At 44.2% G+C, this 13,240-nt stretch overlaps 1 protein-coding gene across 1 annotated transcript in view; it reads left to right on the top strand.

The window, feature by feature from the left end:
* Positions 1–814: 814 nt before the first annotated feature.
* The window catches only part of OTC (ornithine transcarbamylase), a gene marked incomplete at both ends in the record, with an annotated part of 28,146 nt that continues 15,720 nt past the window's right edge, over positions 815–13,240 (top strand). Inside the window, 3 exons of the mRNA XM_084271261.1 lie at positions 815–934; positions 1,534–1,615; positions 9,597–9,684. Coding sequence (XP_084127387.1) covers positions 815–934; positions 1,534–1,615; positions 9,597–9,684 — 290 coding nt within the window. The remainder of the gene's footprint in view (positions 935–1,533; positions 1,616–9,596; positions 9,685–13,240) is intronic.

The raw sequence follows: 13,240 nt of genomic DNA, 5'->3' as shown, positions 1-13,240 counted from the left end.
GGCACTAAGCTGCAACTCACTCTTGTTAATCTTGAGGCTGTGGAAACACGGGCTTGGACATGGTGTTGGTTAATATACCTTGTCTAAGCCAGAGGAAATCTGGTCAAGTAACTTCTGTGGGTGATTATCAACATCCACTTCCATGGTGTTCAGAAGTTGTAAATCTGGCTGGAAGCCAGCAAACACTGACTAAATACATGGCACATGTCCAGAACGTCTCTTGTGGGGTGGGAGAAGGATCAGAGCTCATGGCTATTCTGCTGTGGATTTGTTACTCTCTTCCCCAGTGTAACCAAGAGGTTTCATATGCCTTTATAGAAACACCCCAGTTTGTATTGGTGGGGGTGGACCATGGCAAATGTCTCCTCATCCACAAAGTATGAAGGAGGGAGAAAGAGCACCAAGATTGGTTCCCCATATTCTGTACCCCCAAAGGGCAGCTTGGCTGTCTACGTATAAGCTGCCTCACCAAGCCCCGAATGTCCTTGTGCTGCTGAGTTCATTAGACTAGGCAGTGTGCAGCCAAGTCATGTCTGTAATCAGAAGGCAAAAGAAACTACACCTAATGTACAGTCTATAATACAGTTTTGTGACACCGTTACAGTGGTGGTAGATAGTGTGCATAGTGGCACGCTGTGTCTGCCTGACAGTCATTAACACAGTCCATCAAGCTGATCCAGCCAGGTCAAATGAGGGGAGTGGGAGAGATTCCAGCTGCTTGCTCATTAGCTTTATGGTGAGTACAGTTCCCTGGGGAATGACACAGTGCCTGTATTTTTTGCTCTTTTGACACAGGTGTGGGCCACGAGCTCACATGAGTGTTCATCTGAACGGCCGTGACCTCCTCACTCTACAGAACTACACAGCAGATGAGCTCAAGCATTTGCTATGGGTGGCCACAGATTTGAAACAAAGGATAAAGCACAAAAGAGAGGTAAAATGTTTTAACTGTCATTTAGGTGACTCGGGTGTTGAAATAAATAGTGTTCTGAGGAGTACTGGGAATGAGCTGTTCAGCTGTCTGGTCCTAAACGGCATCACCTGAGCTCTTAAATACTGCAAATCATATGCTACAAATCAAAGAGCGTTCCCATACTGCAGAGTGTTCAGGGATGTTCTTTAAATACTTCAGAGGACTTTACAAGTGAAAAGGTTAAACAGCTTTGCCCAGCTAACTCCCTGTTATCAGCAGCTAACCTCATCCATCTACACACAGTGTTCACGAAGCACTAAATGTACCAAATGGAAGACACTTCCCTGCATGGGATTAAATTAGTATTGGAGTTCTCCTTAATGCTACCTCAAATTGAGTGCAAAAATGCAGTTGCTTTTTTCCCCTAGAATTACTTCTGTCCCTTTAACCTTTCCATTGCTAATGAATTCCTTGGATGACAGGAGAACAAAGCTACAGTGAAAAAAAAACCCCACCTGGGTAATTTTTCTAATGCTGAATTAAAACATGAAAGAAGTATTGCACACTGTAAGGTGTATAATGGCTATAAAATTGAAATGCTTTCAATTTTCATGTTCCAGTATTTGCCTTTGATGCAAGGCAAATCTTTGGCCATGATTTTTGAGAAGAGAAGCACAAGAACAAGATTATCTGCAGAAACAGGTAGGCCTGAGCAATGGCACATTTAGATTTTATATGAAATTGTGTGTTGTGAGCATGTACTGAAAACACTGCATCATTTTTTATTTAGCAATTTCTACTCAGGAGAAACCTGAAGTGTGAAAACAAAAGTAGGAAAAGAGCTGTAGCTAGTTGTGTTTGACCTTGCATGTTAATGTCACAAGCATGCCCCTTTAGTCACTGAAATTTCTCTAGATCATTCCAAAATATGATCATAAATAAAGTAGCCAGCAGAAGTAAGCATTTCTGGTGTGAGCCCCTAGTTGTACTGGCAAAATGCACACTGCCTAACATCTATTTTAGTAAGCATCGCGAATTTAATTCTGTGCAAGCTCTGATAAATATTTTTCTATTGTTTTATGCATTAACATTGCCACATTTCAGAGTATGTGTTTAGGCTGGGAATCATAGTAATGCCTCAATATAAATTAGGGGGGAAAAATTAACATGATTACCTACAGAGGAAGATAGCTTGATGGAGACACCAGGGTATTAGCCTAATGAGACCAGGCACTGAAACATTATTCTTTCAGGGTACAGTTCTGCAAAGGCTGAAACACATACATCTTTTTATTTACATGGTAGTTTTTCTGAAGTCAGTGGGATTGCTGAAATAAATCATTCATGTGCTTGCATGTTAGCAAGGAATGACAGAATTGGTGACTGGCTTGTGTGTGCGTTTTTACACATAAAAGGAGAAGCCCGTCCTTCTCATATTTAAGTTCACTCAGCAGCCCTTAGGCTGGCTTCTCGCTGGTGAAGGGACAGGAAACTTGTTGAGTATTAACATTTCTTTACAAGATTTAAGGGAGAAGGTAAAAATAATGGAAGAAAGAAGCAGATATGTTATCTTCAAGCATTTCTGAATTTGTCTGGGATCCTCTGGCACAGCCATTTACCTGCTGATCTTGCTTTTTATGTAGACTTGTTCCTTTCTATTTTTCCCAGATAAGCAGGGCTTATGAATGGCTTTCTCTTGTGAATTCCCTCTCCGTGAAGACCACCCACCTTTTAATTCTGGAGTTTTTAGTCCAGTTTCTAGTCACCTGCCACACTGGTACGTGGGCAGGTAATGACAAATTCTCTGATTCTGTTTATCCTTCCAGCCTCTGTATCCAGAGGGAAGCGCTACTTGGGTTTTGAAGGTTATGGAAGGAAGAAGCTCGGGAAAGTTCAAATGAATTAACTTAAGGATGGCAGCTAGTGCACATAAATTCATCCAAGAGGGATTAAACTCCAGTGAAATAAAACCAATTTATTCCTGAGTAAGAGCTTCCACAAGGGAGTTTAATGCAGTTTAACTTCTGTGCATTAACTTTACACCTTCGGTTAATTGGTCTTAAGTCCCCTAAGCCTAAGACTTTGTTTCAAAGGCAGACTCAAGTTTTTTTTCTGTCCATGGTAGTTCTGTGCACTTCAGCTGCTTTTTAACATGCATGACTTCTTCTTCAGAATTTCTAAATCAAAACAAATATAGGGTCATATGTGGTCCTTTTACCTAAATAAGCTAATTTAATACCAATTTTCTCATGTCCAGTGAAAACAGACATTGAAGTGGATCGGAGTGTTTATTTATAAAATACCCAAACTATCTCAAATAGCATTTCCCACGAGTTGCACCTTCAATATTTTGGAAGAGGTCACTTGTGGGAAAGGTTCTGGTGATGACATTAATCTAAACAAACTTTGCAACTCTCAGGAACAACTAGATGAAAATCAATAGGTTTGTTTATAAAGGAGTAGAGACTTAGAAATCACAGGTTACAAAATCTGGTCTGTGCAGTGTCTAGGAAATTGTTGCCATATATTAATACCATGGAAGTCTTTTCAGAAGTCCCGCTGTCCCTCTGCCTATAAAGAACACCACTACTGGAAAATAAATCAAATCACAGAAATGTTGAGCTTGGGAGGGACCTCTGGACGTCGTCTGGTCCAACTCCCTCTGCTCAGGCAGGATCATATGGAGCATGTTACCCAGGACCCTGTCAGAAGGCTTTTAAACAGTTTCAAGCATGGAGACCCCACAGCCTCCTGGGGCAACCTATGCCAGTCCTCAGTAACCCTTTCAGTAAAAAAGTACTTCCTTATATTCAGAAAGAACCTCCTGTACTTCAGTTTCTGCTCACTGCACTACTGGAAAGCACCTGGCCCTGTCCTCTTTGCACCCTCCCTTCAGATATTGATACACATCAGTAAAATTCCCTCTGAGCCATCTCTGTCTATGCAGACCCAGCTCTCTCAGGCTTGCCTTGTACAAGACAGCCTCCAGTCCCTTAGTCATCTCTGTAGCCTTTTGTTGACATGGACATACTGACCTTCCAATATGTCTGTGTCTTTCTCATACAGAGAAGCCCACAACAGGACACCCTCAGTGTGACTTCGCCAGTGCTGAATAAAGGGGAAAAATCACCTCACTCCACCTGCTGGCAATACTTTTGTCTACTGCAGCCCAAGATAACTTTCACCATCTTGGCTAGAGAGGCACCTTGCAGGCTCATGTTTAACTCAGTGTCCACCAGGACCCACAGGTCCTATTCTGCAAAGCTGCTTCCCAGCTGTGTGGCCTCCAGCATGGACTGGTAGACGGGGTTGTTCTTTCTCAGGCACCAGACTTTGCACTTCTCCTTGCTGAAATTCATGGGGTTCCTGTCAGCCCGTTTCTCCAGCCTGTTGAGGTCTCTCCCTATGACAAGAAAACCCTTTGGTGTATCAGCCACTCGTCACAGTTTTGTGTTGTCAGCAAACTTGCTGAGAGCACACCCATCCTCCAGATCATTAATGAAGATCTTAAACAGGACTGGACTCAGTATTGACCCCAGGGGTACACTGCTAGTCACAGGCATCCAATTAGGCTTTATGCCACTGATCACCATTCTCTGGGCCCAGCCATTCTGCCAGTTTTCAACCTGCCTCGCTGCTCATCCAGTCTGTACATCAGCAGCTTGTCTATGAGGATCTTATGGGAGACAGTGTCAAGGGCTAAAATGAAGTCCAGGTAACCAGTACACACTGCTTTCCCCACTACCAGGCTAGACATTTAATCACAGAAGTTTACCAAATTGGTCAAGCTTGACTAGAAAGGCACCTTGCAGGCTCATGTTTGACTCAGTGAAGCCAGGCTGACTACTGAAGATTTTCTGGTCCTTAATGTGCCTGGAAATGGAGTCCAGGATTAGCTGCTCCATCACCTTCTCAGGATCAAAGTGAAGCTGACCATCCTGTAATTCTCTGTGTCCTCCTTCTTGCCCTTTTTGGAGATAGGGGTGACATTTAGTTTCCTTCAGTCTTTGGGGACTTCTCCCAGTCACTCCTATCAGTCAAAGATTATCAAAACATTCATTTATAACACATTGTAAGGGAACAGTTGATGTTTGTGGCTTTTCCAACATATAATGCCTCTGAAGTTTTATTCTGATGACATTGCAACTGTACTGAATAATGTGTAGCCATTCATTGCCCCTTTACTCTCTTAACCAAACATAGTCTTGTCCTAATCAATCTTTGGAAGCCCATATTATTTTCCCATTTCTAAGAGTAGTAGTGGTGGTGTATGTTTAATGAAGAACTACGAGTAATTTCCGTAGGGCGATGGCAAAGTAAATCCAGTTTTGTGGAGACTACTAGATTTATTGCTATCACTTGCTATTATATTGGAAAGTGTGACATCCCTGCTATTGTACTGCAAAATATAATCTGTTTGCAGTCAGAATCCCACACCCATTCTGCATAAAATCTTTTTGAAAACAAAGATATTCCACATATAGTGTTTGTAAAATAAACATCCTGAGGCACCACATACAGGTGTATGCTCTGATGTCCTTGTAGCTTTGGTGTAAAATACACTGATTGTCACTGGTGCTCTTAATATATACAGCTGCAGTTATTTTTAGTGAACAAATTATAAATAAATCCAACCATTTCACAGTTGCTGAATGGAGGCAATGTGTCACAAGGTAGAAATGGAGAGAAAACAGTACAGGCAGAATAGCTCTGTACACCTTCTTTCATTGTGCTCTGGAATGTGCAAGGTGTTAACAGCTTTCCAGAGGTTCACTGCCACTGGCTTTAAGGGAATTACTCCCAGCTCACTCCTCCTACACAGTGGGCTGAGAGGAACATGTTGTCCATGCCTGAAGACTACGACATACGATGACAGGAATAATTGCATAACTTTGTATGTTCTAATGTAGTGGGGGTGGTATTACATGGAAGGAATGCAGAGTATGGTTTTTATTGAAATGGCCAGTTACAGAGAGGGTAGAAGTACTCTTTTAGCTTACTGTTCACATTGAGGGGTAGCTTTAAAATCCTGCTTATCGGTTTTCAGGTTTCTACTTTCCAAATATCCCTGTAATTCCTGCCTAGAAGAGCTCTTTGTTAGCAGTCTAAACTGAAAAATACCTTCTGGATGGTAGGTCTTGGCAGGCAGTGAGGAAATGAACGAATCCAAATCCAGGTTCCCTGAAGTATAAATAATGACACTTTCTTTGAGTTCGAGAAGATAGCTCTGTGTGTCTCCTGGTGATGGTGCAGCAGCCCCACAACTGTGCATCCTTATGAGCTAGAGGATTCGCTTTGGCCCACTTACCCAAAGTAGCAGGGACGGGCTGGAATGGAGATTGAACCCAGGTCTGTGCAACCACCAGCCCTTGTGTCCTGTGTGAGTTTGCATAAGTGGACTGAATAATGTGCCAGAGCCTGAGGTATAAAACTGTCCATTTTTGAAAGCTAGTGATAGTGAGAACTGTGGACATGAGATACTAATCTCTTCTGGCTCTCCACTATGAACATTAAATACAGTTTGTCAGAGATACCAAGATTCATATAAACACTTAGCATGTGGCTTTGGCTATGACCAGCTTGTGACAACAAAGACAATTAGATCTTCCAATTTAACACATCACTCCAGCATGTGCTTCTCTGCTGAACTGGTCCCTGCATATCTTCAAAAGTCCTACATTTTTTTCTTCATACTACTAATCTGGATGAAAGGATCTGAAGTAAAGATTATTTCTCTGCAGCTATTATGGTGGGTTGACCCTGGCTGGAGACCAGGTGCCCACCAAAGCCTCCCTGTCAATCTCCCCCTCAGCTGGATGAGGGAGAGAAGATACAACAAAAGGTTCCTGGGTCAAGATAAGGATGAAGATCACTCACCAGTTACTGTCATGGGCAAAACAGACTCAAATTGGGGAATCTAATTTATTACATCTTCACAAACTGCTGCAGCGAGGGTGCCCCACAGGATCACAAGCTCTGCCAGAAGACCTCCTCTGTGAGGGCCCCTCTCTCCATGGGTCCTGCCAGGAGCTTGCTCCAGCGCAAGCTTCCCACAGGGTCACAGCTTCCTTTGGGTGTATCCAAAGCGAGGGGTCCTCCATGGAATCTCTGCTCCACTATCATCAGGTGGAATCACTGCTCCATCATAATGATCCATGGGCTGCAGGGGAATCTCTGCTTCAGTGCCTGGAGCACCTCCTGCCCCTCCTTCACTGACCTTGGGGTCTGCAGTGCTGTTCCTCTCACATACTCTTACTCCTCTCTTCTGCCGCAATCACTCTTGGTGGCTTTTTTTTCACCCTTAACTGTGTTATCCCAGAGTTGCTACCACCATGGCTGATGGGCTCAGCTTTGGCCAGCTACAGATCCATCTTGGAACTGGCTGGTGTTGGCTCAGTCAGACATAGGTGAAGCTTCTAGCAGCTTCTCACAGAAACCACCTCTGTATTCCCCCACTACCACAACATTGCCATGCAAAACCAATATAACTATATACAAAGCTAGAGCACAGAGCTCCTGTATTTCCAGGTGGAAAAATTTGGCTGGAAATATGTTCCCAGGCCCTGCACATCTGGCCAGCTGATGAGCAGAAAGCCCAACACATTAGGACTCTGTTATGTACTCCAGATGGTAGTTTCAACTGGGCTGCCTGAGACCTAGCAATTCTGAATAAATACCCAGATTCCTCTTTCTCTGTCTGGGCATCGTTTATAGAAAACAGAACATGTCCATGGGAGCCTGCCTGGACTGTGAAACATCTACCAAAGTGTATACATTTACAGGACTAAAATGCAGAGCTGTTGCACTGTGTGGAACCTGCAGGGATAAATCACTGACATAACTGTATATGACTTAAAAAAAAAACCCAAAAAAACCAACCCCACAAGAAGCTGGACAGGAAAAATGACTACAAATGACATTTCATCCTTGAGGTCTTGACTTAAAAACCTGCTTTGAATAGATAGGCTGGAATGTCTAGGCAACGGTTTGCATGTACATTCCCATCAATACAGTGTTTGTGTCTGAGCTGCAGAGAGGAGGGGGAAGGAAACCTAAAGGGGTTTTCTGCCTTAATACAGAAATGCTTCTGAATAACCAAGAAAAGAGAGCAAAGCACTCAGCAAATCTTTATTACTTTTCTAACAACAACGAGTAATAGTAAAACAAGTGATGCTTCACTCTTAAAAGTTCTCTGTGTCTGACTCTAATCTTGTTGAGATTTGGAGAAGTCCCTAAGGATGACAAAGGGAAAGTAAAACCAGGCCCATTCAATAAATGAGCATACACTGGCTGGACAGAGCAGAGATCTCCCCTTCAGGTGCGGCCTGGGGCAGCATTCTTTTTAATCTGACTTTTAAGGAAACTGAGGCAGTCAAAAGTCAATGATTTTCCAGTATGGTTTTTCTCTCTTGCATTTTGAAGTCTGATCTGATGGAAACATGGAAGACCTCGCTGCCCGCACGGGAATGAAGTTAATAAGGGCTGCTCTGTGTTAGGGGCCCAGGCCTGCTGCCTGAACCTAGCTGCTTGGTTTCATCTGTGAAAGGTTTCAGTGTTCACTCCTGGTTTAATCCTTCTTTGAAGAGTAGCTGTGGGATCAACATTTTAATCTTTGACAAGGCCTGTACAAACGTCATGTTGAAGCTGCAGTCCCCGTGATGTCTGCAGTGACATCTAATGGCTACATCCAGCCCAAGCAGCTTCCAACCTTTTTCCCCTTCCCTTCCCTTCCCTTCCCTTCCCTTCCCTTCCCTTCCCTTCCCTTCCCTTCCCTTCCCTTCCCTTCCCTTCCCTTCCCTTCCCTTCCCTTCCCTTCCCTTCCCTTCCCTTCCCTTCCCTTCCCTTCCCTTCCCTTCCCTTCCCTTCCCTTCCCTTCCCCTGCCCTGCCCTCCCCTCCCCTCCCCTCCCCTCCCCTCCCCTCCCCTCCCCTCCCCTCCCTTTCCCCTTCCCTTTCCCCCCTTCCCCTTCCCTTTTCCCTTCCCTTCTCCTCCCCCTTCCTCTTTCCCTCCCTTTACTTCCCCTTCCCTTTTTCTCTTTCCCTTCTCTCCTTTTTCCCCCCCTTTTTTTTTTCATTCTTCAGAACAAATCCATCCAACTCCTTGGCTTACCTTGTAACCATTACAGGGTGGAGGGATGCTGGAAGTGCCCAAAATCTTTCCTTTTCTCCTGGTCACATTATAATTTTTATGGCACTTAGTGATTCATGACAAAGCTCAAGCTTGTTAGTGTTATGGGGAGACTTAAGGTTTTCTATGTGAGTGGATACACTTGAAGCTTCTTGCAAGGATGTGGAATTACACCTGGTGACTCAGATGGCCCTTCTAGGATGCTAAGTCCCTTGAAGTAGTAATTCATCATGATGAATGGATTAGCTAGCTCTTAACAGAGAGCCACGGTGATGTGTTTGGCAACATGTAGCCTTATTCCTTGAATGACTGTTCTTATCAACAGAGATCAGAACTCATGCCTAAGGATTTCAGCAAAGCATCATGTTTGAGTTACTTTATTCCAAAATACATTTGTTTGTGTCTTGTCTGTCATACCAAAATGTTTGAAACATTTGGATGCCCTGCAGAGTTTTATTGCTGTATCTTTTACACAAAGAAGATTTTGAATCTTAACTTTAAATACAAGATGCTGGTGTTTCATTTCTTTTTTTTTTAATTATTTGTCCTTGCTGTAGGATTTGCTCTTCTTGGAGGACATCCTTCCTTCCTTACAATGCAGGACATACATCTGGGCACTAATGAGAGTCTCACAGATACAGCAAGGTTGGTTGATTGATCACTGTGTATTTGCTGTCGATCAGGCTTTCCCACAGAATTTTATAAGACAACATTTTCTTTCTGGAAAATGTCATAAGGCACTCCAAATTTCTTAATATTTGCAGATCAGCTCACAGAATCTGTAGTTCAGTACACCAGTGTTCTGTCCACTGCAGCTCTCTAAAGCATCTCACAACAAGGAATATTTTTATCAAATTTGGCTTAGAGTGTGTTAGTGAGAGTGACAGTCACACAAACAGAGACATTTTATGAACCTCAGTAGTGTAGCTCTGCTGATGACAGTACACATATTCAAACAAGGCTAGAACCTTCTGGTTCTGTTGCTGCTTGTGGAGCTAGAAGTGCAGGTGACTGGCCCACCAGAAAGCAGACACTATATTTACACTAGTAAGGCCAGCTGCTGGTGCACCTTGGCCTGCCTGCAGTGTCAGTCTTACATTGAAGGCCACTCTGATCCCCCTATCTCAGCAGCACCAAACTTGACCAACACTTTGCAGCCAGTTACTGATTTCATGAGCCAACCTCCACAAGTGTGGGCACTGTCAGGACTGTTGTGGAGGCCAGGTTATGGCACTGTTCTCCTACCAGCACCCTTGGAAGATCGTAGACGTGCCTGGTCCCACAGGCATGCAGGGGTAGGTAGCTGGCAGCCTGTGCCCATTGCCACAGGAGGGAAGACCTGAGCTCAAGCCTTTTCTCCCGTGGGTTCCCTTTGATGTTGCAGAGAGTGGGAAGAACACAGGGATGTCTTTCGCAGGTGTTCCCTCTGTTTGTCATAGTGCTTCATGTATTAAAGACTCATCCAACCTCAGCATAGTGCTGCTGGTCAGGGCAGCCAGGCTCAGCTGTTGGAAGGCTAGCAGTGTCTGAAAGGTTGGTTTGGTTCTGGTGAAGCTCATCCAGCTCCGTTCCAAATATGAAGCCACCCAGCTGAGGTCCCATTGCCTCTGCTGTACAGCACAGCTTTCACAGTCAGTGGGAGAGACTGTATGAGAACTGTGTTGCTGTTCTCTCTGTGATTAAATCCAAGGAAAACGTAGCTAAAAGACTAAACATTTGGACATTTTAGGTTTTCCATTCTTGTCTTTAGCTACTGAAGTGGAAGACATATGGGTGTTGATAGTAGAAAGTCAAAATTTCAGTCTCTTGAGGCTTGGAAGTACTTATCTCTCACTCCCTGCTAGATACATACCTGCCAGTATCAAAGTAAGCTGCAAAGACTGTATTCAGGTGCCTCAACAAAAGCATGTCCCAGCACCCTGCTTCAGCAATAAGTTTAAAATATTTAAAAAACGCCCTGTAAAATTGTGGTCCTGCAAAGGAAACAGATTAGTCTGAGACTTAACAGTCAAGTCTGAGGTACTTTAGGCCCCTGTGGCCAGCTCAGCAGAGCTCATACACTGCTGTGAGATTCACATACATCCTTTCAAAAGAAATTCTTCTTACATCATGGGACACAGCCCCAGTTTAAGCTTCATCGAAGTGTCCCCTTTAAATACTTCAGAGCACATGCATCCCTGCTACAACTCTATTAGTGTGAGAGGTGGAGAATTTTCCAAGTCAAACATAGATAACTTACTAGGCCTTATTAAAGGTGAATGGGAAACATGTCAAAGGTAAATCCCACACACTGATGTAAATAAGTAATATTGTCCAAGGAGGAGAGGATGCTAACAGAGGGCACAGTAGGAGAAAGATGGGAGGCTGATGCTGAGAGGCTGGGGCTGAAGAAACAGAACATGACATGGGGAGTTCTGGCATACCAGGCTGGAAAAACAAGGATCAGGTATTTACATCAGCTTAAAAGAACTGAAGTTAAGAAGGGATGAGAAACATCAGAGAATAGCAGAATGATTGAAAAAAATGCAGAGATGTCACATTGGAGGACTGACTTCAGCCTCCAAGATAAAATTATGTGGAAGGATTACAGTGCCACCATGGGTGACTGGTGAAGCCAAGGAAAGGTTTGTTTGCCAGGGCCAGTGTGAAGTTGCACTGTGGAACTTGTGAATGGGAAGGGAAGGATAAATGGTGAAACTCTTCAGAGCAGTATGTCAGGGTGCCATGTGGGCTGGTGGCTCCTTGGAGAATAGGGAGGTTCCAGTGCCAGGGGCTCCCCTGGGTCAGGCAGGGCAGGGCCACTACAGCTGGCACCTGTCCCACTGCACCCAGTCAAGGAGCAGGGCAGTCAGGAGCAGCCAGAGCCCAGGACATCAGACACCTCTGTGGGGACAAGGGTGGGACAAGGACAGGCTGGGACATCAGCCCGCAGGTGAGCGTCCAGGCCAGGATGAGAATGGGCATGGTTACAAAGCAGCAAGAGATGTGACTCCCAAGGGAAGGGGGTTGGCCTGCATGGTGGCCCCTTGCAGCAAATATTTGGTTTACAGTCTCCTGAATGTCCTTTTCTTTGCACAAGCAAAAGAGAAAAAGAAAAACAGTATGCTACAAGAAACACAACAAAAAGTAGAAGCAAGTAAATCTTCTAGCCATTCTGGAGGAGTCCCCATTCTGTAAGGAAAACTCTTCCAATACCAACTTCCCACACAAGCCTTCAGTGCCCCTTTTATTTGGCACTGCTCGCTCTCCCAGGTCCCTCTTCATGACCCTGAACTGGGGGTTTTATTCCTTGGCTGAGTCACAGCACTCACCTGCTGCAATGGAGTGAGGGCTTTCACAAGTCCTTTCAGAGCCCTCACAGAGCCCCACGTGCTCTGCTTCACTCCTGCTCCCATTAGCAGAATTATTATTCACTTTGCATAATCAAGGCTGAGCAGTTTACCCAAAAGAACAACCTGGGTATTAATTCCTTGGCATTTCTTGTGAATGAAGGATAACATGCCAACCTCATTCAGCTAATGTGAGAATAAAAAAAGAATGCCTGTAGTAGACCCAGGGGGAATTTAAAATATTTACAGCCATGTGTGTAGGGCTCCAAAGGGCTTAGAAGTACTTGAGACTGAGACTCCAAGCAAAAGGGGCACAGATCTGTTAGAGTCTGCAGCAGAATTGCTGCAGGTAAGGGTTGAAAGCACTTCTGCTGTGGACTTATTTTTAGGGACATATTACCTGGTCATAGTGGAGTCCTTCCATCCTTCCATGCTTCACAAGACATTTACATTTACGCTGACACAGTAGCAAAAAGTTAACACCCCTTAAGGACCTCTGAGCCTCTCGGTGCTGTTTAGCATGTCTGATATAGCATGTGAAATGAAATATAAGTACTGTGTCTGTATCTCCCTCTGTAGAGCAGTCCCATTGTGCACCACTATAGCTCAGTGGCCATAAGGCTCAGTGACAGTGCTGAAGAGCCCACAGGACGGTTTTACCAGTCCACTGGGGTTATTAGGGGATGAATCTCTGCATCTGCAGGGAATGAGTTTACTTCTCACTGCTTACTGAGAACACACACACTGTATGCCCGTGTCAAGCTGTGAATGACAATGAAGTGGCCTTGTCAGTAATTTAAACCTTTGAGTGGATAGATACTTTCAAATCAAACCCAAAATTGCCTCAGATAGTGATATTCTACCCAAAATAT

This window comes from Gallinula chloropus (genome assembly GCF_964237585.1).
Source record: "Gallinula chloropus genome assembly, chromosome: 1".
Lineage (NCBI taxonomy): Eukaryota > Metazoa > Chordata > Aves > Gruiformes > Rallidae > Gallinula > Gallinula chloropus.
Note: the sequence above shows the minus strand (reverse complement) of the source record. Positions and strands in the feature narration are given on the sequence as shown.